Source organism: Chamaea fasciata, unplaced genomic scaffold (assembly GCF_029207755.1).
Source record: "Chamaea fasciata isolate MVZ Bird 193981 ecotype frontalis unplaced genomic scaffold, bChaFas1.0.hap1 SCAF_25, whole genome shotgun sequence".
NCBI classification, from domain to species: Eukaryota; Metazoa; Chordata; class Aves; order Passeriformes; family Sylviidae; genus Chamaea; species Chamaea fasciata.
In genome coordinates this window covers 2,889,023-2,913,142 of record NW_027094110.1, presented here as the reverse complement: position 1 = coordinate 2,913,142, position 24,120 = coordinate 2,889,023, and the positions used below count along the sequence as shown (strand labels likewise).

The 24,120-nt window shown below is 61.0% G+C and overlaps 1 protein-coding gene across 4 annotated transcripts in view; it reads left to right on the top strand.

Moving 5' to 3' along the window:
* The window catches only part of FOXP4 (forkhead box P4), a 61,334-nt gene that overhangs the window by 27,399 nt on the left and 9,815 nt on the right, over positions 1 to 24,120 (top strand). For 2 of the 4 annotated variants that reach the window (XM_066204074.1, XM_066204075.1), the window contains exons 3-13: positions 18 to 107; positions 8,050 to 8,172; positions 9,780 to 9,866; positions 15,179 to 15,326; positions 16,019 to 16,223; positions 16,490 to 16,594; positions 18,929 to 19,016; positions 20,642 to 20,731; positions 22,150 to 22,351; positions 22,442 to 22,518; positions 22,647 to 22,748. In XM_066204074.1, coding sequence (XP_066060171.1) covers positions 18 to 107; positions 8,050 to 8,172; positions 9,780 to 9,866; positions 15,179 to 15,326; positions 16,019 to 16,223; positions 16,490 to 16,594; positions 18,929 to 19,016; positions 20,642 to 20,731; positions 22,150 to 22,351; positions 22,442 to 22,518; positions 22,647 to 22,748 — 1,317 coding nt within the window. Of the gene's footprint in view, positions 1 to 17; positions 108 to 1,004; positions 1,113 to 8,049; positions 8,173 to 9,779; positions 9,867 to 15,178; positions 15,327 to 16,018; positions 16,224 to 16,489; positions 16,595 to 18,928; positions 19,017 to 20,641; positions 20,732 to 22,149; positions 22,352 to 22,441; positions 22,519 to 22,646; positions 22,749 to 24,120 lie in introns of those variants that run through there. The other 2 variants (XM_066204076.1, XM_066204077.1) reach the window with 2 other exon arrangements.

Sequence of the window (24,120 nt, the reverse complement as noted above, 5' to 3'; positions counted from 1 at the left end):
CCGTGTCTCTCTTGCAGGCTCTGCAGGTGGCTCGGCAGTTCCTGCTGCAGCAGGCCACGGGGCTCAGCTCCCCCAGCAGCAACGAGGGCAAGCAGCCGGCGGTGCAGGTGAGCCCCCAGGACCGTGTCCCCTGTCCCCCCCCTCCTGGGAAGGGCTGGGACACCACAAACCCCTGTCACCTCCATGGCTGGAGCACTCCAGAAGTTCCTTGGGAGGTTGTTTTTTTTTTTTGTGCGTGTGTGGGATACGGGGAAGGGTTGGCGAGGGGAGGTCACCGTGTGTCACCACTTTTTGGGGCAGGGTTTTGGTCACAGGGTTTCCTAGGGCTGGAGCATCCCAGGATGGATGCTGGGTGCTGTGAGAGTGGCACAGGGCGGGAAAAGGGAAGAATCCATTGGGCTGGAGTCCTCCAGGATGGGGCAGAGGCCCAGCTGGGATGGGGATTTGTGGCACTTGGCAGGAAAACGGGCTGTGGGTGGGCACGTCCTGCTCCTGTGGGGATGGGGAACCTGCCCTTTGCTCCCCTTCTCTGCCAAAGGAAAAGGGCAGAAAACGGGCAGGAGAGGGGTGAAATCTGGAGAGGAGGGGGGAGACAGGGAGAAGCAAAGCCCAAGCGATGGGAAGTGACAATTTAAATAGCTGTGCGGAGGGGCTCTCCCTTCAGGCTAATTAAATTTATCGGAGAACAGCAGGTTACCTTATTAGAGCCACGTGGGTTTAATTAACAAAGGAAAGTAATTAGCACAAGCGCTCTCGGAGCTGGAGGTCCTGCCTGTGCCAGGCTGAGCCGGGTGGCAGCGGGAGCCGGGCTGGGATGGGCAATCCCGGGATCCTCTCCCGGCTTGGAGTGCCAGGGCACGGCTGAGCTATCCAGCAGCAAATCCCAAGGGCTGCCGGGGGTCAGGAGAGCCCAGAACCGCCCGGGCTGCCAAGCAGCAGCTGGGTGGGAGCAGTGGGAATTAGTCAGGGCTCCTACGGCACAAACAGGCGGCTTTTTCCAGCGGTGCCGGCAGGAAGGAAATGCAGTCACTGCATGGAAAATGTCTGCAGAGGACAAAGGCGGCGAGGGTGAAGTCAGATTCCGGTAACCGGCGCCTCTCTCCCCTCCGTGGGTGTGTGTCCCTGCACTCCTCCTCCTCCTCCTGCTGCTGATCCCTCCTTGCTCTGCCCGGTATTCCCGGCTGGATGCAGCCGAACATCCCGTCCCTGCCGCTCCCCAGCCTCCCCTCCCTGCCTGCCTGCCCATCTGGCCAGCGGCTTCTGCCGGAGCGAACTGGATCTCCTTCCTCCCTCCCTCCCTCCCCTCCTCCCTTTTTTCTCTCTCCGCGTTGCAAAAAGGACTTGTGAAAGTTGTAGACGTGAGTCAGGAATAGCTCATAACTCAGCAGCGCCCGGCAGTGCCTCCCCCCGCGGCCCCGCCGGCAGCTGGAGCGGGATCTGACCGAGGGGAGATAGGGGATTAAGCAGACTCCTTTGAAAGGAAGTTTATCTAAGGCACCGTGGTGTGGATGAGACTGGCCAGGACGGCTTCAAGAGGAGGAGGAGGAGGAGGAGGAAGGCTGGGTCCCAGCACAGCCCTCCTTGGCTTGGAGGCAGCAGGAAGCGCGGCAGGATGGGAATGTTTGGGAATCGGGGTGTCCTTGGGGTGCCAGCCTGGCTCCTTGCCTGTGGATGTGCAGCCCTCACCAAGCTTGGGAATGGATTTCCACATCCATGGGGAGTTTTGTCTCCCCTCAGCTCCGTGCCGGCCGGCTCCTGGCCCCCAATCCCGGGGGAATGAGCAGGAGGGTCCTGGTGCTGGCAGGGAGAGCAGGAGACCCCCCCGTGCTTGCCCACGCTGTGCACTCTCCTTGTCACCCTGCTGGTGGGGCTGGGACGTTTTTGGGGCACCAAGCCAACGGGAATATTAATGACATTCCCGATGGCCTGTGCTTAAAAAGAACCAGGGAGCTGCTGGGCTCAGCAGCATCTTGGATTGGGTTTTTTTTTTCTTTTGGAGTAGGGACTCTTTTCCCACAGATGCCTGGAGGTGTGCGTGGAGAGTCTCATGTTGTCACTCCAGTTACAGCTGCAGGGAAAAAAAAAAAAAAAAAACACCCAAAAATTCATCTTGAGGAGTTCTAAAACATTTTAAAATAGGTTTATTTCTTTACAACTTTAAAACTCCCGGAAACTTGGTGGCCACTGGCAAAATGTTGCTTTTGGGGGTTTTTGGTGTTGCAGGGCGTTGTCGTCCTGGGATGGTGGGAGCGGCAGATCCTGTTGGGATCCAGCAAAGCCCACGGAAGGAGGTGCTGGAAAAGCAGCACCCCGATTTGTCAGTGCTGGTTTGGAGGCACCAGGGAAGGATGGGGTGCCCTGGGGGTCTCCCAGCCTCCGCTGGGATCGAGTGTCTGGAAGGGGAGAGGGGCCGGAGGGCGCCCGGGGAAGGGAGGAGAGGAGTTTGGAGCAAACTGCGGGAAATTGCTTTTCTTTTGTCTGCTGCGGCGGGGAGGGCAGCGGAGCAGAAAAGTGTATTTTGTTGATTTGAAACTTGAGTGAAATGGGTAATGAAGACAGATCAATACCAGCCCTTCTGCGTTCCCTCTCCGGGAAAAATAAAAAAAATCCAGCAGCCCGTCCGCCTGGGCTCGCCGTGAGGTTTTTCCATTTGAACTTGGAGCGTCCCTGTCTGTCCCTGCTCCGTCCCAAAGCCCCCAGCTCTGCCAGCCTGGTGCCACTGCCACCACCCCACTGCGGGCCTGGGGGTTTGGGTTTGCAGAAGAGCAAGGTCACTTCAATCCCAGTAGAATCACGGGTGTGAGCGCTGTGCCAGCACCCCGTGCCCACCGAGGGGACGTAGGGACCCCGCCCGGGTGCTGCTGGGGCGCAGGGAGGGCTGAGGAGGGGGCTCAGTGCTGTCACCTCTGCTGCCACTGTCCCCAGGCAGCGACTGGAGCCCAGCCAGGTGTGACTGGGGCCTCCCCAGCGGGAAGGCTGCGCTAACGAGGATGTGTTAATGAGGATGCTCTAACGAGGATACACGTTGGGCTGAACACGTGAACATGCTGGGGATTGATTCTTCCTTTCTTCATACGAGCCTGAACATCAGGGCCTGGTGTCTTCCACGCTGGTGTCCCCCCACCTGCTGCCACCCCACCCAGGGCACTCGAGCCTTTGGTGCTGGGGCTGTTCAGAGTGTTCCTAAAATTGTTCCTAAAACCACCCACAGCCTCAAAACCCAGCCTGGCACGTGGGGCTGAGCTTCACTTCTCCTCTGACCCTGGGCAGATTTTAGTGCATCATCTCATTCCTGCCCAGTGAGGTCCAGAGGGGGCACAGCAGCGTTTGGGTGGCCCTGTGCCACCCCTCGGGGTTCATGGGCCGTGACTGGGGTCACCTTGGTGTCAGTGGCATCACTGCCTGGCCTTGGGAGCACTCCCAGACCGTCTGAGCCAGCTGGATCTTGGAGCTCACCCAGGGACGCAGAGTGCAGGAGGGGAGGCTGGGATGTGCCAGGGGGGCTGGGGTTGTTGTTCTCTCGTGAGAATTGGGTGCTCTGGTCTGGGATTTGCTCATCCCCTGCCCCTACAACAGCACAACTCGAAGCTGCTGTTGGTGGCTGTTTCCCCCTTTCTGCTCCCAGCCTCCTCTGTCTGTTTCTATTGGGCTTGGATTTGAAAAGAGCGGTTAGAATCAGGAAAAACGGCACAAACGTGTTTCCTGCTGATTCTGACTGGGAGTTAAACGCCCAAGACTGGATCAGAGCAGGGAGCTGCAGCCCCGAGCTCTGCGGGAAACCCAGGAGCAGCCTCTGGAGAGACAGAGGGGTGCTCATCCCAGAGCTGGGATGGGGGGACGAGGTTCTCATGCTCTTTGAGGGGCTGAGGGCTGTGTGGTTGTGGCGTGGACCAGGAGCTGCCCCTTCCCGTAGTGGCGGTGATGACGTGCGGCCCTTGGGGACACGGCGGCTCCTGCGGTGACCTCCCGGCCCGGGTGACAGCCGGAGCAGGGATGTTTGGAGGCTGACAGAGGATGTCCCCAGGCTGTGCCAAGCCAGCTGTCCCCGGGGTCAGGAGGGCACCGTCCCTCTGATGACAGCCCTGCAGAGCTGCGAGCCAAGGCCGCCGGGCCGTGGCTTTCCCTGCTCCGCCTCGCCCGCCTGGGAGTTCAATCCGCTTCCCGTAAAAACAACCCAAAAGAAAAAAAAAAAAAATCGAGGAAAAATTTCTCAAAAGCCTCGCTCCCCATCCTGCCTCGTTCCCTTCAGCCAAGTGCTGCTTCCCTCAGCTGGCTTTGGCTCGGGGAGGGAATATTCCCTGGAATACCTGCCTGCTTTTCCACCCACCGCCTGCTGCTCCCGCCCCGTCCTCTGGCACGGGGATTACAGCCGGGCCCGCCTGGAAAAGCAGCCCCTGGAGATGCTGCTGGCCGGCCGGAGCAGCGCCGGGTGTTTCTGGGAGCAGCCAGAGCTGTTAGTAAGCAGTTTCTGCGGGGTGGCAGCCGGCCAAGGCGTGAGTCAAACCCTTCCTGACTCGGTGTCTGGCAGATGCCAGCTCGTGACGCGTGGGGCTGGGCCCCAGCCGCCGCTGCTGCTCCGGGGATGCTGCCGGGACCTGCTTCCCCAGGGATGTGCCGGCTGCCAGGACATTTCCTGCCTGCTCCGGTGCCTGGGGGTGGTGGCAGCTGGGTGACACTCACCCCTCGCAGCCCCTGCGCTGCTCTGGTGTCCATGGTTGGTTTCAGTTGGGTGACACTCACCCCTCGCAGCCCCTGTGCTGCTCTGGTGTCCAGGGGTGGTGGCAGCTGGGTGACACTCACCCCTCGCAGCCCCTGTGCTGCTCTGGTGTCCATGGTTGGTGGCAGTTGGGTGACACTCACCCATCACAGCCCCTGTGCTGCTCTGGTGTCCATGGTTGGTGGCAGTTGGGTGACACTCACCCCTCGCAGCCCCTGTGCTGCTCTGGTGTCCATGGTTGGTGGCAGTTGGGTGACACTCACCCATCACAGCCCCTGTGCTGCTCTGGTGTCCATGGTTGGTGGCAGCTGGGTGACACTCACCCATCACAGCCCCTGTGCTGCTCTGGTGTCCATGGTTGGTGGCAGTTGGGTGACACTCACCCCTCGCAGCCCCTGCGCTGCTCGGGTGTCCATGGTTGGTGGCAGTTGGGTGACACTCACCCCTCGCAGCCCCTGCGCTGCTCTGGTGTCCATGGTTGGTGGCAGTTGGGTGACACTCACCCCTCGCAGCCCCTGCACTGCTCTGGTGTCCAGGGGTGGTGGCAGCTGGGTGACACTCACCCCTCGCAGCCCCTGTGCTGCTCTGGTGTCCATGGTTGGTGACAGCTGGGTGACACTCACCCCTCGCAGCCCCTGTGCTGCTCTGGTGTCCATGGTTGGTGGCAGTTGGGTGACACTCACCCCTCGCAGCCCCTGTGCTGCTCTGGCGTCCATGGTTGGTGGCAGTTGGGTGACACTCACCCCTCACAGCCCCTGCACTGCTCTGGTGTCCAGGGGTGGTGGCAGCTGGGTGACACTCACCCCTCGCAGCTGGCACCCCTGCTCTCTCACGCTGACCACCTGCATCCCAGGTTTTGTGGCAGTTGCTGCCCAGATCCCGCTGTTATCCAGGGATGCCAGGCTGGCCTCTCTCCCTGCCGTGGGTCACTTGTCACCGAGGGCCATGGCTGCAGGTGAAGGGGTGTCCCAGAGCCCCCCTGGGCTGTGTCCCTGTGGGGCTTTTGGCCGGGTTGGGATGGACATTTCCAACCTCATTTCCATCCCCGTCTCATTTTGCTGGAGCAGCAGCTCTCCCTGTCCCCAAGAGAGGCGGCTGGCGCTGTCACCAGAGCTTGGGACAGAGAGCCCCCAGCACTGGGGTTTGCTGACCCACACTGGGGTCAAGGCAGTGCTGGAACATTCCCGGCACCGGGCGTGGGATGAATGGGAGCAAAACCGCCTCTAAGTGGGAATTTCCTCTTTTAGTAAAAGTTGCTGCTTTCCCTGGAAACCTTAACTGGGAGAAGAGCGTTTTCTACACTGTGGGGAAATTCTTCACTGGAACTGAGGAAGCAGCAGAGCTCGGATGCCCCTCTCAAGTTCACCCCATTCCCACCTCACCCCCACACGGATCCGCCACCATTTCTCCGTGTCAGCTCCGCATCCGAGCACAGGGTGGGGAGAGAAAAAAAAAAAAAAAAGCCATTTAATGCAGACAAAGGTTGTATGAAAATATAATTCTGCTTTTGTTAGCAGCCATCAAACTCTAAAAAGCGTCACTTTTGTTTTCTTGTAACATTGTGAAAACCTCGTGTCGGATCGAGAGCTGGGGCCCTCTCGACTAATCGCCTCTCCTTTGTGTTTTTAGATTATAGGGGCAATTAGTGTTGTCAAAACCTCTGGCAATTCTCTTTGCTCTTGACAGGGTGTCAGTCCGCTGGGCGAGAAATGGAAGGTGTTATAACTCTCCGGTAATTAGGATGCCTCCGATTTGAAAATGCCAGCAAACGTGTTTCGAGGGGCCGCGGGAGGGGGCGGGGAGCCCGCCCGGCCTGGGGGGGGGAGGTGGGCAGGGAGGGAAGTGGAGGAGCAATTAATTAGGGGCTCTCATTCCGAGCACGTTGCCCGGCTGATGAATTGGCAGAGGGAAATTAGCGGCGCTCCTGGGCGAGCACCTCGCTCTCCTCGCCAGCTTCCCCTCCTGGCCCAGATGTTCGCCCGGGGCTTGGCACAGCTGGCTGGGAGCACCTGGGTGCCCCCAAGAGCAGCTCTTCACTTGGGTGCTGGTGCCCGCTCGGGCCTCATTCCCCAGCTCCAGCCCTTGGGTGGGAAGTCAGAGGAGTTAATCAATAGCTCCGCCGCGGAGGTGGCTGGAGGGGGAAACGCTGGTGACAGACAGAGCTCGCCCCCGTGTCCCACGCCTCCCTGCAGCAGAATGCCTGAGTAAATAGATAAGGCTTTGCAATCTCCCTTGAAGGTCAGCTGGACAGCCAGCGCAGATGGGAGGGACTGCACGGGGCCATCCCGCGCTCCCATCCCTGCTGGAGTGGGTGGAAAGGGTCCAGGCTGGGCGGTCTGGCCATCACTGGGAGTCCCGGGCAGGGGGGCATGGCAGGAGCCAGGCTCTCAGTGGGTCTTTGCTGGGTTTCTCTGCTCTGTGAGGTGCTGAGATCCTGGGCTGAGGGGCTGAGGAGTTGTTTAGTTTGGGTCAGGAGCGGGTCCTTGGCGTGCAGCTGGATCCTGGCTTGTGCTCTGCCCCATCCCACACGCCAAGGAGCTGCTGCCTCTTCCTGGGATCCCCTGGAAGAGCCCGTGGCTGCTGGTGGCTCCTGACCAGCAACTGGTTTTCCCAGGGATATGAGACATCCAGGAGGGTCAGTAAATTACAGCGAGGCCCCAGCCCTGCCCAGAGCCCCGGGAAGGGCTTTGGGCTGGTGGGATTAGTGAAAGGCCGGGACAAGGCAGCTCCTGATGGCTCCATCCGGGCTTTGCTCCACCTGGGCAGGACCCAGCAGGGCTGGGATCCATCACTGACACCTTCCCAGGAGCTTTGCCGGGGGTGTGGACCCGTGTTTTGATAACCAAAGGCAGGGGCTGGCAGGTTCCCTCGGCCCTCCCTCCTCTTGGCACAGTAATTGCAGGAGTTACTGGTGTCAGCTGGAGGTAAAGCTTTGATGTGTCTGGAGAACCCCGTAACCTCTTCCTCGGTGCTCTGCAGAGTTATTTGGGTGATCGGTATCTTCCCACTTCCCTGGCATTTCCCTCCACCCTTCCCAGGCTCCCAGCAGGGGAGGGAGCTGTGGTTTGATGCCCAGTTCCCCCAGATGAATTGCATTTCAAGAAGATCCCTCAGCTCACGGTTCAGGAAGCTTCATCCTGGTGCCAGCAGCACCACGGGACATCTCCCTGCCATTGCTGTGTCCCAGGGGACAGAGCGGTGACCAGGGTCCTCATGCAGAGGTGACAGAGGTGTGGGGGACGTGGAGGATGCTCTGGGAGAGGCACTGGTGGCGTTTGGGGCCGGTTTTGCAGCTGGGGGCCGGCAGTGGTGACGTGTCCTTGCTGCCGCAGGTCCCCGTGTCCGTGGCCATGATGTCCCCGCAGATGATCACGCCGCAGCAGATGCAGCAGATCCTGTCCCCGCCCCAGCTCCAGGCCCTCCTGCAGCAGCAGCAGGCGATAATGCTGCAACAGGTAACGCTGCACCGGGGCTGAATCCAGCCAGGCAATTCCCGCCGGGGTCTGGGGAAGCTGGAGTTGGTTGGAGGCAGAGAAATGGGTCCTTTCCTCCTTCTGCTGTCACATATTTCCTTTGGGATTCCCGGCACGTCCAGGGATGAAAAGAGCTGCGGGTGCTGACAGTGCTGGTGCTGCCACCCTGAGCCAGGGTCTCAAAACCCACAAAATTCCTGCTCCAGGGCTGATCTGGGGCTGCCCAGCTCCTGGGAAAAGCTGGGATCGGGGTGGATGCTCTTGGTTTGATGTGCCCCGAGCAGAACACCCGCGGCCACTGCTGGGCTTCGGGCAGGTGCCCGTGTCCAGCTCCGGAGCTGAGGTTTGTTTCTCGTGGCCCTGCTCGGCTTTTCCAGAGATTTTAGTCAGATGGGGAGGGAAGAAAAATGCGGAGAAGGGAAAAAAAAAAAAAAGGCAGATTTCCACTCCAAAACAAAATAGGTCTGCTCGGGTAAACAGCTGCAGCCGGCGGGAAGGGGGGAGAGAGGGAGAAACCCCACAAGCATCCTCCACACCCTTCCTCCTGCCTCCAGTACCTGTTTACTCCAAACAGGCTGATAAGGATTCAAGGTTGGCCCCAGGGAAAGAACAAAGGGTAAACACTACCCTGGGTGGGTCCTTCCACAAGCCTCTTTGGAGCCGGATAAAGAAACACGTTCGACTGCAAATTAAACAACCCAGGCCGGAATAGCTCACATTCTCCACCGGCAGCAAACCAAACATCACACCTCTCACCCCTGACCCAATGTTCCTGCTCGCAGCCCGGCCACTCCGCAGCGCCCTGGCTCGGGCTGGCTCGGGGGTAAACACCCAGCCCCTCCAAACCTGTTCTCCGACACCAACAGCCGCTGGCTGCCGGCAGCCCCGGGCTGATAAAGGCTTCCCGGCGTCCCCAGGGACATTCCTGAGCCCCTGCGAGGGGGCTGGGGGAGTCTCCTGACCTCCCCGTGCCTTTCTCCCCCTCCCTGCACGCAGCAAATCCATCACCCACAGTTTATTTAGGGGCCGGGGCGAGAGCTGGTGGCGATGCCGGCAGGTCCCGGTTCTCCCTGGGACCCTCAGTGGTGGCTCCCTGTGGATCCAGGGGGTTTATCCCTGTTTCAATGGCCCAGCAAATGCCTGTGCTTTGATTTGAGGGGCTGTTTGGACTGCAGGGCTGAACCCCCAGCTCTCACAGGCCAGGGGGTGTGGCTGCTCCTGGTCCTTCCCCACTGGGACCCCACGGGCTCTCACAGCACTTGGGTGTTTTGGGGTCCCACCATGCCAAAATCGGGGTTTCCCCATCCTGAAATGCTCTGTGATGTGCCAGAGCACTCCAGCCTGCTTTTCTCTCAAGGGGCAGCGGGTTGGCATTAAAATAAACAGCAGGGTGGGCATTGGTGGTGTTCGGGGGGCTCAAGGGCCACGAGGATCCAGAGCCCTTGGCCCAGGTGACACAGGGAGCCTGCTCTGGGGACAGTGGCAGGAGCTGGTGTGGCTGTGGCAAAGCCTCGGTGCTGGGCACGGGGGTGGTGAGGTGGGCACGGGGTGGTTCTCCTGCTGATCCCATTGCTCTCTCCCCTTCCCAGCTGCAGGAATACTACAAGAAGCAGCAGGAGCAGCTTCACCTGCAGCTGTTGACCCAGCAGCAAGCCGGAAAGCAGCAACCCAAAGAGGTGAGCTCACCTGGAGGGCACCTGGCCAGCAGAGCTGGCAGCAAATGAAAAGGGGGACCAGCACAAAGCAAAGTGTAGGGCAACCCCAGCAGCCCAGGGAGCCCACAGGGATGGGACATGGGGACATCCTGGAGGTGCCAGGGTGACCAGTACAGTCACTGGGAGTTGTTGTTCTTCCTCCTTTTCCTCCTCCTCTTCTTCCCTGTCTGCGATCTGGTGCAATCACAAGATGTGGGGTGTGGGGCACCAGCACTGGAGGGGTCACTGGGGACAGGGACGGGTCCCAGCCCCCCAGCACAGAGCGAGGGCTCCCCAAATCCCCCCGTGGGGGGATCAGAGAAGGCTTAGCCCAGGCAGGCTCAGCTTGGGCAGCCCAGTGCTGGCTGAGCTGGCAGGGCAGCGCCCTGGGGAGTGGGCAGGGCTGGTCAGGTGGCAACCAAAGCCAAAGCTGGGCTTTTCCTGCCAGGAAGGGCGGCCCTCCAAAGCCCAGGGAATGTGGGAAACAGCAGAGATCCCAGCGAAGGGCTTTTCCAGCAGGAGTCTCTGAGGTGGGCAGGGCTCTCAGCCCCCCAGGAGCACGCTGGCAGTGCTGGGCAGGTGGGCGCCTGGTGGAGACTCATTTTATGCCCCCGTGGTTGCACCAGTCTTGTATAACCCCCTTTACAGAGCAGGTTTTGCCCTCGAGGGCACAACAAGGGGCAGTGGTGCCCCCCAATGGGTTGTGATGTGTTTTGGGGACGTGCTGGTCACACAGAGGCTGGGGACAGAGCCCAGCCAGCAGACAGCACCGCTCTCTTCCTTTTCCTTGGGGTGTTTTTGCCCTTCTCTCTTCCCAAAATGCTTCACACGGGGTTTTCTGCAGTGGATTTTTGCAGAAATCGTGTCTGGCATCACTGCCCCTCCACTGAGTGTCCTTCCACGGGCTCCCAGTGACAGGGGACGTGTTCCCGAGCCACTCCTTCCACGTCCCTGGTGCAAGCAGGGGTGCTGGGGCTGTTTGTGGCCATCACTCCTGCCAAAACCCAGCACCCCGATGGACACCCAGCACTTCAAACTCAGCGTTTTGGCATGGAGGGAAGACTTTAATCCCAGACTGTGTGTCGGGGTGGCACAGAGGGGACTCACTGTCAAAGCCACGCTGGCATCAGGGGACCAGGGTGGCTGCAGTGGCTCAGGGTCACCTGCTGCAGCCTCAGCCAGGCTCTCAGAGTGGGATGTTGGTGAATTTACAGGGTCAGGGTTATCAGAGCCATCTCCAGGAGCTGCTGGTGCTCCGGGGAAACGGGGGAGGCGTAAATGTGAGCTTCCTCAAGGACTTTCCTGCTGGCCCTGGCGATGTTCTCTTGCAGCTCCGAGCAGGGATATAATTAAGCTCTAACAAAGCGCTTGCTTAGCGGGCTCCACTTTAAAAAAGCGCGTGTTAACTTTTAATTAAATGGTACAGAGGAGACGGGAAATTTATCCAACAGGAAAGAGTGTAGCAGGGGGGGAAGGGGTGTTGGATGCTGCTGGAGGAGTGTGTGTCCAGCTTTTCACCTGGGGAAAGGCACTGAGGGGGTCCCAGCAAGGGGATGTCGGTGTTTCCCTTCCTCAAAATCCTTGGATAAGCTTTGGTTTCATCCCAAAAATTTGGGTAGCTGGTGTTCCTGTTGCGTTGGTGTTTGCCTGCTGGGGATGGTGATGCTGTGGCTTCCCTGAAACTTAGGGAAGAGCTGGAGCGTCTGCGATGCCTCCACAGAGCTGCCCTTGGATCTTTCACGGAAACCCACGGCCGGATTTAATTCCGACCCTGCCGTAGGATTTGTAAACCCAGCGCCTTCTGCTTCCCCTCTGCCTGCTTCCAAGGGCTCCTCTCGGCGCTGCAGTGAGTCAGCAGCTCGGAGTGGGATCCGAGGTGGGAACAGCACCAGGAAGGAGCCAGAGCAGGGGCACAATCTCTGGGAGGAGCGCAGCTGTGGGTGCCCCAGAGGACACACGAGAGGATGGGAATGTGTGGGAAGAGCCTGTCAGCACCATCCTGTCCCCAAGGATGACGGGATGCTCCGTGTCCGTGGGTGCTGCACCACACTGGGGGCATGAGGAAGGGGCAGAGCCAGGCAGCTGATCCATGAATCCACACATCCCACCAGGATGGGGCTGAGCTGTGGCACATCCCAGCCCTTCCTGGAGCATTTTCCTTTGCTGGGGTGTGAGGGCCACCCCACAGCCTCCAGCAGCATCCTGAGCGTACGGGGAAACAAGGAGCTCTGGTGCAGCCTCTCACCCTCGTGTCTCCCATCCTGCTCATCCCAGGACGAGCAACGGGGCGCAGAGACCCCAAACCCCCCTGGGAGGGTCTCTGTGTGTCCCCAAAGCCGCCGAGGGCAGGGGTTGTCCCCCTCCTGAGGCAGGCGGGGTGGGGAGGGGGGGCTGCTGGCGCCTAACCCCGGTGTCAGCTTAATGAAGTGCTGCTGTCAGTCCCGCGTGTCACGGCGCAAACTCCTCCTGATGTGCTCATAAATCAAAGTGACGGCGCCTCTTGGCCCGGTAGCTGCACCCACTCAGCTGCGTCTAATGCACGGCGGCGATGCTGCAGACCCCCAGCCCCACGCCGGGAATGAGCTGGGAATGTGCTGGGAATGGGCTTGGAATGAGCCGGGAATGTGCCGGGAATGAGCCGGGAATGAGCCGGGAATGAGCCGGGAATGGGCCGGGAACGAGCCGGGAATGGGCTGGGAATGGAGTGGGAATGTGCTGGGAATGGGCTTGGAATGAGCCGGGAATGTGCCGGGAATGAGCCGGGAATGAGCCGGGAATGAGCCGGGAATGAGCCGGGAATGGGCCGGGAATGAGCCGGGAATGGGCTGGGAATGGGCTGGGAATGGAGTGGGAATGTGCTGGGAATGGGCTTGGAATGAGCCGGGAATGTGCCGGGAATGTGCTGGGAATGAGCCTGGAATGGGCTGGGAATGGAGTGGGAATGAGCCAAGCAAAGGATTCAGCCACAACACAGAGCCAGCTCCTCTGGGAGTGGCTTTTCCGACTGGGTCGTGAGGATCACCGGGGTGTGAGATTTTTGGGAAAGCTGAGGCTGGCATCCAGCCTCTCCCCAGCCTGGTTTCTCCAGGGAAAGCTTGGCTTGGAGCCCGTGGGCTGGTGGATGGCTCTGCATCCCTTCACCCATCACTCAATCACTCAGGGGTTTAGAGGTCTGTGGTGCCACAGTTGTTCCCTAGGGGTGGCAGACTGGCTTCCCCGTAGGATCAGGCCTTGGTTTGGCCCGGATTTGTGTTCCTGGGCCTGCTCCTCCTCTTCCCGCTCTGTGGAAGCTGCAGGGACGTGGATTTGAGGCACGTGAAGGTGCAGGTTCAGCCTTCACATCACCAGCCTCAGCAGGGTCCCTGCCAGAGCCCCGGGTGGGTCAGGGCTGCCCGGGGGACTCAGGGGGTCACAAGAGCCTGGCTGGGCTGTGGGATGCAGGCAGCGTGCCCAGGGATCCTCCTGGCCTCGTCCACTCCCAGCACCAGCGCCTGGCAGTGACGTGGATGAGGCTGTGTTGGAGCAGAGCTCGGGTTTGCCCCGGGGGCCTTCGGGGAGGGCAGTGGTGGAGCTGGGAAGAGGAGGAGAATCCCATCCTGTCCCATCCCTTCCCATCCCAGCTGCTGTTTCTGGCCAAGGCAAGGACAGTGTGTCCATCCCACGGGGTGGCAGAGCTGCCCCTGGCCAGGAAGGGACACCCTAGGGGACAGAGAAGCCGCTGTTAAAGCCCTCGGGCTGCAGCCTGGTCCTGCCCTTCTCCCTCCATCCTGCTCATCCCATGGCCTGGAGCCCTCGTGGCTCAGGAGTCGGGGATTTCTCTTCACTGAGCAGGAATTGCTTTGATTTGTGCCTTGATCTTTAAGCCTCAGAGGTGCAGGGCTGAGTCAGAGCCAGAGGGGGATCCAGGTCTGACTCTGGGGAGGCAATTCCGCTGTGGCCAAGAGGTGGAGAGGACAGGGAGAGTCCACACATCTCTCTGAGGCTGAGAAACTGGGATTAAACCCCGTCTGCAGCCTAGACAGGACTCATGGTCGTGCCTGATGTTGCAGAGGGGGGTTTGGAGCCCATCCTCACCCTCTGACTCACAAAGGTGAATGCAGGCATCCACAGGGCTCCACCTGCATCCAGTGAGACCCTGGGTGCTGACCCCAAGCTCAGTCCTGGACTGGGATTGCCCCAAACTCAGTCCTGGACTGGGATTGTTCCAAACTCAGTCGTGGACTGGGATTGCCACAGAGAGTCTGGCTGCTGGTCCCTGTTGATGCAGCCTCAGGCATCACCAGTTCCCTGGAATTCTCAGTGCCTGGGGGGCCCTGAATCCCCACGACGCTCACAAAAAACAAGGACATCCCGACTGCAGAGCTCTGGTGCTCCTCAGTGGGAGCACGAACGTGGAAATGCTCCTTTGGGGGGCCTGCGGAGTGCAGCGAGGGGGGGGACGTGCCCCAGCCCGGCTCCCCGCCGGCACCGTCTGCCCCAACAGGGGGGTTTGGGGCGGTTCACGGGGTCACGGAGCCGCCTGCCCCGCTAATGAGGCCGGGCAGCCCGGGGGCAGCTCCCCTCTCCCGGCCGGCTCGGATTAGCAGCTGCCTGTCCCCAGCCCTAATTGAATTCTCTCCCCTTCACTTAATTCTCATGGATTTCTCGGCGCCTCCCCAGGGACCCATCCTGCCTAACTAGTTTAGGGCCGGCGATGCCGGTCAGAGCCTGGCCAGCTCTGGGGGGTTGGGGGGACAGTCAGCGACTTGGGGGGCCGGCCTGGGGACACTGGTGCTGCCGCTGGGCGCCCCCTGCCCTGCGCCAGTTTCAGCCCCTCGTTAAGAAGGGGGCTTTCAGTGGTAATGTTCGACAAAGAGGGATTGTTTTCTGCCTGACAGGAGGGTTCTGTGCCTGTTGCCCGCTGGGGCCCCCCTTTTTTTTACACCAACCCCACAACCGAGCCTCCCCCGTGGGACCCCCCCCCACCCCCCCAGCCGGGCTTTGCGGGTTCCTCCCGGCGCAGCTCCCAGCAAACCCCCAGCTCCTCTCTCTCTCTCTCCCTTTCTTTCCAGCGCTTTATTTTTCCCTTCCCCTTTTCCCTTTTCCTTCCCCTCCTCTTCCGATAGATCAAAGGCTCCGTCCGGCGGAGCCGGGAGCCGAGCAGGCCCCGCAGCGGGATGGAGGCCCGGCCCTGCCCGGCGTCCCCACCGCCGCCACCCCGGGCTGCCAGCGCCCCTCGCCGCGGCCTCCAGCCCCCGCCTGCCCTGCCAGGCCGGCAGTAAAGCTCGGATTTGTCCCTCCTTTTGTCTCGGCAGCCGTTGGGGAACAAGCAGCTGGCCTTCCAGCAGCAGCTCCTGCAGATGCAGCAGCTCCAGCAGCAGCACCTGTTAAACCTGCAGCGCCAGGGCCTGGTGAGCCTGCCGCCGGGACAGGGCACGGTGCCCCTGCAGACCCTGCCCCAAGGTAAGGGCGCAGCCTGGGGGGCTCCTGGGCTGGGGCACGCCCGGCTCGGGGTGAGGGGGGCTGGGCTGTTGGGTTTTGTGATGCCCCCAAAGTTTGGGGGGTGCTGGTGTCAGCGGTCGGAGCCGTGCGGGGTTGGGCTCCACGTTCCTGTGGCAGAGGGTGCAGGATTTGGGGCAGCTCTTCCTCTGGCGGGGGATGCCAGGATTTGGGGCAGCTCTTCCTCTGGCAGGGGATGCCAGGATTTGGGGCAGCTCTTCCTCTGGCAGGGGATGCCAGGATTTGGGGCAGCTCTTCCTCTGGCAGGGGATGCCAGGATTTTGGGCACCTTTTCCTTTGGCAGGGGAGCGTCAGGATTTGGGGCACCTCTTGGTCTGGCAGGGGATGCCAGGATTTGGGGCACCTCTTGCTCTGGTAGAGGGGTGCCAGGATTTAGGGAACCTCTTGCTCTGGCAGGGGAGTGCCAGGATTTGGGAAGCCGCCCTCTCCTCCCTCCTGGGAACAGCTCCGTGGGTGCTGCAGGTGCCTTGGTTTGGGTTTCCCAATGGGGCCGTGCAGCCTGCCCTTGCTGTGCCCAGCTCCAGGTGATGCTCTCCCGGTGTTGGGTGAGATCTGGGGAGTCAGGGAGCAGGGAGGAATCCCTGGGTGCTGCCTCGTGTCCCTGCTGACACCGGTCACTCTCTCCTGTGCCACAGCTGTTTGCCCCTCAGACCTCCAGCAGCTCTGGAAGGAGGTCACGGCCGCCCAGCCCGTCGAGGACAGCATTAAGCAGGAAGGTCTTGACCTCACCACCAACACCTCCAACTCTACCTCGTTTTCGGCCGCCAAGGTCTCGCCTCCCATTTCCCATCACCCTCTGCCCAATGGACAGAGCACCATGCACACGCCGAGAAGGGACAGGTAGAGCCGGGTCGGGCCCTGGCACTCCGTGTTTTTATTCCTGGAGAGGTGGAAGGGGTCGGGATCCATCCCCTCCAGGGCTGGCAGGGGTGGGGGGTTTCTGCCCATCCCACAAACGAGGCCTGGCACTGTTTTGCTGCACCCACAGAGGACAGGGAGCTGTCACTGTGGGGTGTCCCATGGGTGCCCCAGGGCTGTCCCCATGCCCGGGAATGCTGGAGCATCCTGGCTGCCCCATCTGAAGGCCCCTTTTCCCTCCTGTGCAGCTCTTCCCACGAAGAGACCCCCGGCTCCCACCCGCTCTACGGCCACGGAGAGTGCAAGTGGCCGGGCTGCGAAACCCTCTGTGAGGACTTGGGGCAGTTTGTCAAGTGAGTGTCACCTTTCTGGGGGAGGTTTTTCTGTCTCAGGCTGGGACAGAGTGGAGCTGGTGGAGGGGAACATCCTGAGAGCTGGTTCAGACATCCCAAAATGTGTACCCAGAGCTGAGTGACCACAAAAAGAAGGAGAAAACACAGCAGGGGTTGTGCTGGTGTTGTCCCATCTTTAGAGAAGCGTCCGAGGCCGGGCTGGCTTGGAGCGGAAGGTGACCCTTCCCATGGCAAAAGTGGAACGGGATGAGCTTTATGAGCACTTCCAAGGCGACCCATGGGATGAGGGAATGATGTGGAGGAGGCCAGAGCCCGGGCAGGCGGCGGCAGCAGGCGAGGGGGGCTGGCAGCCCTGCTGGGGGGAGGCAGCAGATGGCAGATGGCACCGCTGACACCGCTTGTGGGCTCCGGCGCTGACTGATTAACTCTGCTGTCGGAGAGCCCTCTGCTAGCGTCAGGGTCAAACAAATTGTTTTCACGCTTCGTCAGAGGTTTACTTAATTAGTTCATTTGCAATTAGATCTCTTTGTAGCCGGGATTTTTAGCAAAGACATCAGAAGGAGCTGACGGGCTGGCGGGCTCCTTCCCCCGCCTCCCCGGCCGTCTGCTCGGCGAGCACCGCGCTCGGCGGCCGGCGGGCAGGTTTTTGGGGTTTTCCAAACTCATCCTCTGACCTCTGCCACGCTCTCAGGGCTGGCCCTGGTGGGAACATCCCTTGGACTGTGCCAAGCCACTGTTTCCCAGGGAAGAGGCTGAGCAGATGCCCGGGAGGATGAGGAGGTGCGAAGGCAGCCCCCCGGGGATGAGTGGAGAGGATGATTCAGCTTCCTGTGTCCTCCTTCCTCTGCCTCTGAGTCATGGGGTGAACCCAGATAAGGCATCTCCCGCTGCCTGGCAGGGCATGTTCCAGTGGCACGGGGCAGATGAGCAAGCTCCATGTTGGGAGCTGGAGCTGGAGTTGGCAGGGAATGCCCAGGGCTGGGTCACGGGGCTGGCACAGGGGTCCCTGTGTCCCACCTTCCTGCCCCCCTGGGCACAAGGGCAGCTCTGGGGAAGGGTGTCTGTCCCCTCCCTGCCGACGGGGGCACGTGTTGGGGTGTGGGACAGACAGATAAAACCTGCAGAGCTCCCAAAGGCCAAGCCCAGCTGGAGCCTGGGACCTGCCTGGAGTCTGGGCGGCCGCTTGGAGCCGCTCTGGTGGTCTGTGCTGGGTGGGGAGTGGGCAGCGTGGCCTTGGAGCCCTGGTTGATGAGGGTGAGGGTCAGTGGGAATTGGCTCCATCCCCATTTGGGCCCAGTAACGATTTTCCCCTGGAGCAGCAGCCGTGGCCCGGCTGTGCCGTGCAGGGAGAGGAGCAGGGCTGAGCTCTGGGGGCTCTGCTCAGGCTGGGTTTGGCAGCAGGGCCTGGTTCCTGGCGTGTCTGTGCACGCTGGGGCTGGAAGGCTCTCACAGGCAGCCAGGTGAGACTCTCTCCTGCTGTCCTCCACATCCAGAGCCAGCCTGGGGAGGGCTCCTGAGGTGCCTTCTCCTGGGATGTCTCAGCCGTCATCCTGGGGAGCATCTGGCACACGGCCCCTGGGACCCCTCAGCTTCACCTTTTGGGGTGTTCCAAGGGTGGCATCTGCCCAGAGTCCCCCTCCAAACCTCCTCCCCCTGGGTTTGTGCCCACCCCAGCGAGGACACGGCCTGGCCCTGTGACATCCCCGGGGCTGGCTGTGTCCCCAGGCTGGCGCTTTGCTGGGTTTGGGGGCCAGGTGATGCCAGGATGTCCCTGGCTCTGCAGCAAGTGACAACAGTCACCAGGAGCCCTTCCCCTCCTTGAGGAGGAGGGAGGGCGTCGAGGACCAAAGGTCCTGGTGCTTCCTAAACAAAGCACCTCCTAAACACAGGCAGGGAAGTGGCAGGATGGGGAGCAGCCTGGAAATGCCACCCTCTGCCCTCAGGGCTTTCCTTGGAGCGTGTAAGGCAACCTCCCACGATGCTGCCTTTGTCCTGGGAACCTGCTCCTCAGGTCCTCCTGGCACCTCCTGCCAGCAGCCTGCTCCAGGAAAATCCCTGGGCTTTCCCTCTGCCAGAGGCCGCTCCTGAACACCCCGGGGCTGCCTCGGGAGGGCAGAGTGTCCTCCAGCCCAGATTTGGGGGGTTGGCACAGCCTGGTTTGCTCAGTCACCTCCGTGCCTCAGTTTCCCTGTTGCTCAGCCCGCTTTGGGCAGCGGTGCCGGAGCATCCCTGAGCAGTTGGCAGGTCAGGGCTGATCCCAGGTGTGGCCCCAGCGGAGGGGCTGAGTTTTGGGCATGCCCAGGCCTAACCAAGCCCGCGTGTTCTCCTCCCCAGACACCTCAACACAGAACATGCACTTGACGACCGAAGCACGGCCCAGTGTCGAGTCCAGATGCAAGTGGTACAGCAGCTGGAGATACAGGTGGGTGTTTCACCCCAGCCCCCGGGGACAAGAAGCCACCTCTTTGTCACCCTGTGCTTTGGCTGCTCCACTCAGGACAGGGTGACAGGGTTGGGGACTGTAGCCACCCACCTGGGGACTCCTTTTAAACACCCTTGCCAAACAGGAATCCTGCAAGCCCTCAAACTAGTTCCCCTCTCATCCCAACGTGTCCCAAAATGTGGGTGAAAGGAGATGCCACGGGTGCTGCCAGGAGGGTTTGTCCCCCCACACGGGCTGTGCCACCTCCCTGGGAGCCACGGGGCTGCGTGGAAACCAGGCCACTTATTTCGGTGGCTGAGCGTGGTCTTGGGAGCCCAGCTTTGGGGCTCTATTTTTGGCCAAGGCAGCTCTTTAAATAGTGCTTTTCCCAGCCTCGCCGGGCCCCCAGCGTGCTCTGTGCAATTCGGTTAATGCAGAAGGGAGGGGAGGAGAAAAGGGGGAGGAAATGGAGGGGTTGGAAAATGGGATGGGGCAGGGGGTCACCCCCAGGGCGTGACAGCGGCTGCGTGTGACACCACGGGGGACAGCAGGACAAACGTGCAGCACCCTCGGGACCCCTCTCCCACCCAGAATTAGGGGCCTTCCAGGGGCTGTGGGATGGGGGGACACAGCCAGACCCGGGTGGGTGTGAGGGCTGCATCCCCGCCATCCAAAGCCAGAGGTTGAAAGCAATTACTGGGGCTTAAAGAGGGGTGGGAAGGGAAAAAGGGGAGGAGGGAAAAAAAAAAATAATAATAAAAAAAAAATAACAAAAAGGGAAAGCTGAAGGGCGAGAGCAGAGCTGTGTGCGCAGAGAGGAACCTGCCACAGAGCCACCAATTAGAAAGTTTGGAGCGCGGAGCTCCCGCTGCGCCGGCTGCATCACGAGGGGAGAGCTGTCAGCTCTAATGAGCGCCGGCAGCACGGAAAGCAGCCGAGCCCGGCTCCAAACTTGCGGCAAAACTCCGCTCTGCCTCCTGCTTTTAACCCCTTCCTCGCCCAGCTCGGCGTGGGGGCTCGGCTGGAGCGCGGGGGAACCCCCCGAGCCTGAGGGGTGCCGGTGGAAAGGGAAGGTGACGGGAAGGGAGCGGGGTGTCAGATCCCATCGGCTCCGCCGGCCTCAAAATCTCTCCTGGTGCCACAGCGAATATTTCACCCCGGTGCTCACGGCGGGGAGTAAACAGGCGGCCGGGAGCAGTTACAGCGATGTGGGAGCGCGGGGGGGATGGACGGACTGACGGATGGATGGATGGACGGACAGGGAGCTGCTGGGGAGCAGCAGGAGGGCAGAGGGGACGGGGACGGTGACAGCAGGTGCTGGGGACAAGAGCACCCTGCTGGTGGGTGGCAGCCTTGGGGGCTCTGGGAATGGCGCTCTGGATGTTTTCCCGGAGGGCACACGCAGAGCTTGAGCAGCCTCTGTGCCCCCCATGGTGGGTGCAGCAGCCCCTACAGGGCCACAGCCCCACTGGGGGGCTTGGGAGCCAGCATCGGGCAGGAGGTGGCACCTGAGGGGACACCCTGGGGGTTGCCGCCTGGCCAGACCAGGTTTGGGGGCTGGTGGCACCTCCGTGGTGACTTTGGCGCTGTCTGACCGTCCCCCTCCTGCTTCCTGCCTCCCCCAGCTGGCCAAGGAGAGCGAGCGTCTCCAAGCAATGATGGCCCATCTTCACATGAGACCTTCAGAGCCAAAGCCTTTCAGCCAGCCTGTAAGCGTGAGTCCCTTCCTGCCCTCTATGTCCCCACCCCGACAGCTGCTGTCCCCCCCCCGCCCTGTGCTCGGTCACCTCGGGGGCTCCGTGGGATGGGTGTGCCCTGGCCACCCTCTGGCACAGCCTGGTCCCTTGTGCCACCAGCAGGAGGGACGTGCAACTGCTCCACCAGCTCTGACGTGGAGTGGGTGCAGCTCCATCCCTTGGGTTCATGTCATGGGCTCATCCCCATCCCATGGGTCCATCCCCATCCCACAGGTTCATCCCATGGGTCCATCCCCATCCCATGGGTCCATCCCCATCCCATGGGTTAATTCCCATCCCATGGTTTCATCCCAATCCCATGGATTAATTCCCATTCCACAGATTCATCCCCATCCCATGGGTCCATCCCCATCCCATGGGTCCGTCCCCATCCCATGGGTCCATCCCCATCCTATGGGTCCATCCCCATCCCATGGGTCCATCCCATGGGTCCATCCCATGGATTCATCCCCATCCCATGGGTCCATCCCCATCCCATGGGTCCGTCCCCATCCCATGGGTCCGTCCCCATCCCATGGGTCCGTCCCCATCCCATGGGTTCGTCCCCATCCCATGGGTTCATCCCCATCCCATGGGTTCATCCCCATCCCATGGGTCCATCCCATGGGTTCATCCCCATCCCATGGGTTCATCCCCATCCCATGGGTCCATCCCATGGGTTCATCCCCATCCCATGGGTCCATCCCCATCCCACAGGTTCATCCCATGGGTTCATCCCCATCCCATGGGTTCATCCCCATCCCATGGGTTCATCCCCATCCCATGGGTCCATCCCATGGGTTCATCCCATGGGTCCATCCCCATCCCACAGGTTCATCCCATGGGTTCATCCCCATCCCATGGGTGTATCCCCATGCCATGGGTTAATTCCCATCCCATGGTTTCATCCCAATCCCATGGGTTCATCCCCATCTCATGGGTCCATCCCATGGGTCCATCCCATGGGTTCATCCCCATCCCATGGGTCCATCCCCATCCCACAGGTTCATCCCATGGGTTCATCCCCATCCCATGGGTCCATCCCATGGGTCCATCCCATGGGTTCATCCCCATCCCATGGGTCCATCCCCATCCCACAGGTTCATCCCATGGGTTCATCCCCATCCCATGGGTGTATCCCCATGCCATGGGTTAATTCCCATCCCATGGTTTCATCCCAATCCCATGGGTTCATCCCCATTCCACAGATTCATCCCCATCCCATGGGTCCATCCCCATCCCACAGTTGCCTCCCCACCCCCTGCCTGCATCCCACCCTTTCCAAGCCCACCAAGTGCCCCCTTCCCCCCCCCCCCCCCCCGCTGTGGAGCCGCCAGCAGCCTTCCCAGGTCTCTCCCATCCCTCCCAACCCCGTCCCTCCCTGCCTGTCCCTGCAGCTGAACCTGGTCTCCAGTGCCACCCTCTCCAAGAGCACTTCCGACACGTTTCCCGACGGTTTACCTCATCCCCCCACCTCGGCCACGGCGCCCATCACCCCCCTGCGGCAGGGCCCCTCCGTCATCAGCTCTTCCACTTTACACAACGTGGGGCCCATCCGCAGGAGGAACTCGGAGAAGTTCTGCACCCCAATCTCTTCAGGTGAGCTCCAGGGTGGGGCTCAGGTGCCCTGCTGAGGGGCAGAGCGGGGCCCTTCACCCCAACCCCCCCCGTTTGTTGTCCCCCCTGCAGAGCTTGCACAGAATCACGAGTTTTACAAAAACGCCGACGTCCGGCCGCCCTTCACGTACGCCTCGCTCATCCGGCAGGTGAGAGGCTGCCTGAGCCCCGGGGCCCAGCTCTGCACCCCAAATCCCTCCCCGAGCACCCCGCCCCACCTGCTGAGCCCCGTGCCTGCTGTCGAACCCCACGAGTGACGGCCCTGTCCCCTCTGCAGGCCATCCTGGAGACCCCCGACAGGCAGCTAACGTTGAATGAGATCTATAACTGGTTCACGCGGATGTTCGCCTACTTCCGGAGGAACACGGCCACCTGGAAGGTGAGAGCAGCCCTGCCTGGCACCCTGGGCTCACCCCAGCCCACCTGAGCTCACCCCAGCCCACCCCAGGCTTATCCCATCCCACCCCAGGCTCACCCCAGCCCACCTTGGGCTCACCCCATTCTACCTTGGCTTACCCCGTTCTCCCTAGGCCTCACCCCATCCCACCTTGGGCTCTCCCCAGCGCACCCTGAGCTCACCTCAACCCACCTGGGCTCAGCCCATCCCACCTTGGGTTCATCCCATCCCATCCAGTCCACCCTGGGCTTACCCCAACCCACTTTGAGCTCACTTCATCCCATCCAGGCTCACCCCCATCCCACCCTGGGCTCTCCCAGCCCTCCCTGGGCTCACTCCAGCCCACCCTGAGCTCACCCCATCCCATCCTGGGCTCACCCCATCCCATCCTGGGCTCACCCTGTCCCACCCCAGGCTCATGTCATCCCACCTCGGGCTCACCCCATCCCATCCCAGCCAGGCCTGGCTGCTGCAGGAGATGCTCCTGTGCATTGCCCAGCTCTAAAATGTGCAGGAAGTGATTTTAGGACCAAATCTCTTTTTTTTTGCCACCCCCAAAACACCTGGGTGAGCTGTGGGGATGGATCATCCCTGCAATGGGATACAGCAAAGGGCTGTGTGGTAAAATCCAGGGATTTTCTGTGGGGAGGAAGGGCAGAGGCAGGAGTGAGAGACTGGAAGCAGCAAATAAGGTTAATGATCACCTGGGGGCAGGTGACACTGCTGGTGGCTGGGAAATGCAGGTCCTGATCTGCAGGGAGGGATGAGAGGGGGCGGCAGGGGGACAATCAGCAGGGGAACCCCTCTGCCACCCCCCCAGCAGCTGCCTGTGCCCACCAGGTCCCCTCCCAACCCCTCTCACAGGCAACAATTTTTGTCACTGAGGAGGTTTTGTCACCAGCCTGGGCCGGTGGAGTGAATTTTGGGGCAGCACAGGAGTGCTGGGGCTGCCCCCCTTTTGTTTTTTTTAGAAATCAGAGCTGGGAAAAGCCATCTCAGGGGGGCAGGGGGGTGTGGAAGGAGCAGTTTTGTGAGTCTGTGATTCACTTCTTGCCTGGACCAGGGAAGATTTATTTATTTATTGTTTCCTGCTGCACGTATTTACAGAGAGGCAGCTCAGCTCCCTCCTGCTCGGGGCAGCGAGGAGTGAAGTGGCAGAGGGGAAACCTGCTAGTTTAAATAAAAATAATTAAAATCAGCAAGGTGCAAGGGAGATGGAGCTTTTGGAGAGGCTTGAGGGAGGAGGAGGAGGGATCCGTTCTCCAGGAGCTCAGGGCCCCCGTGTGTTGCTGCTGCAGATCCAGGCTTTGCTTCCATGGGAAGCTTTTGGGTGGATATCGGGGATTTTGGCAAA